General features: G+C 77.9%; 1 protein-coding gene across 4 annotated transcripts in view; it reads left to right on the top strand.

Annotated features, from left to right (window-relative positions):
* The first annotated feature begins 541 nt into the window (after window positions 1-541).
* Window positions 542-847, top strand: part of KDM5C (lysine demethylase 5C) — an 18,426-nt gene continuing 18,120 nt past the window's right edge. For all 4 annotated transcript variants that reach the window (XR_003567224.1, XM_027841152.1, XM_027841150.1 and 1 more), the window contains exon 1: window positions 542-691. Coding sequence is in view for 3 of the 4 variants with exons in the window: in XM_027841152.1 (XP_027696953.1) it covers window positions 542-691 (150 nt within the window). In the remaining variant the exon portion in view is untranslated. The remainder of the gene's footprint in view (window positions 692-847) is intronic.

The raw sequence follows: 847 nt of genomic DNA, 5'->3' as shown, positions 1-847 counted from the left end.
CTCAAGAAGATCCGGCTTTTGTTTACCTTCCCTAGTACCTTTCCGCCACCTCGCCTGAGGGACTTTTTCCTCCCCCACGAGCCGGAACCGCCCGCAGCTTCACAGCCCCCCCCCTTCCCCACCCCCCCCCCCCCCGGCCCCCCCGCCCCGGGATCCGCCGAGAGGCCCCGACAGTGCCCCTCGGCGCGGCCGGGGCCGGGAGCCGGGGCAGCGGAAGGATTCTCGGCAGCTCGGAAGGGAACAGACCGACCCAAGATGGCGACGGCGGCGTCGGCGGCAGCGGCGGCGTCGTCGTCGTCGTCGGCAGCGGCGGCGGCGGCGGCGGCAGTGGTTGGGACCGGGGGCGGCGCGGCGACCACGGCGGCGGCGGCAGTGGCGGCGGCGGTCCGGGAGCGCTCCGGGTAGCGCGCACGCACGCACGCACGCACGAACGCGCGCGCGCCAGGCTTCGTCCTGGTCCGCGCCCGCATTGGCGGCGGCGGCGGCGGCGTCGGCGGCGTCCGCGTCCGCGTCCGCGTCCGTGTCCTCCCCCGCGTCCGCCATGGAGGCCGGGCCCGAGGACTTCGTGCCCCCGCCCGAGTGCCCCGTCTTCGAGCCGAGCTGGGCCGAGTTCCGGGACCCGCTGGGCTACATCGCCAAGATCCGGCCCATCGCCGAGAAGTCGGGCATCTGCAAGATCCGGCCGCCGCCGGTGAGCGGGGAGGTGGGCCGGGCTCGGCCGCAGGAGGGCGAAAGGGCGGCGGGCCGGGCCGGGCCGGGCCGGGCCGCGGGGAGGAAGGCCGGCCGGCCGGCGCGCGCGCGCGCGCGCTCGTTGGGCCTGGCCTCGGGCCTCGGGCCTGGGCCTGGG

Source organism: Vombatus ursinus, unplaced genomic scaffold (assembly GCF_900497805.2).
Source record: "Vombatus ursinus unplaced genomic scaffold, bare-nosed wombat genome assembly UNPS02014853.1, whole genome shotgun sequence".
NCBI classification, from domain to species: Eukaryota; Metazoa; Chordata; class Mammalia; order Diprotodontia; family Vombatidae; genus Vombatus; species Vombatus ursinus.
This window is presented reverse-complemented; position numbering and strand designations above follow the sequence as displayed.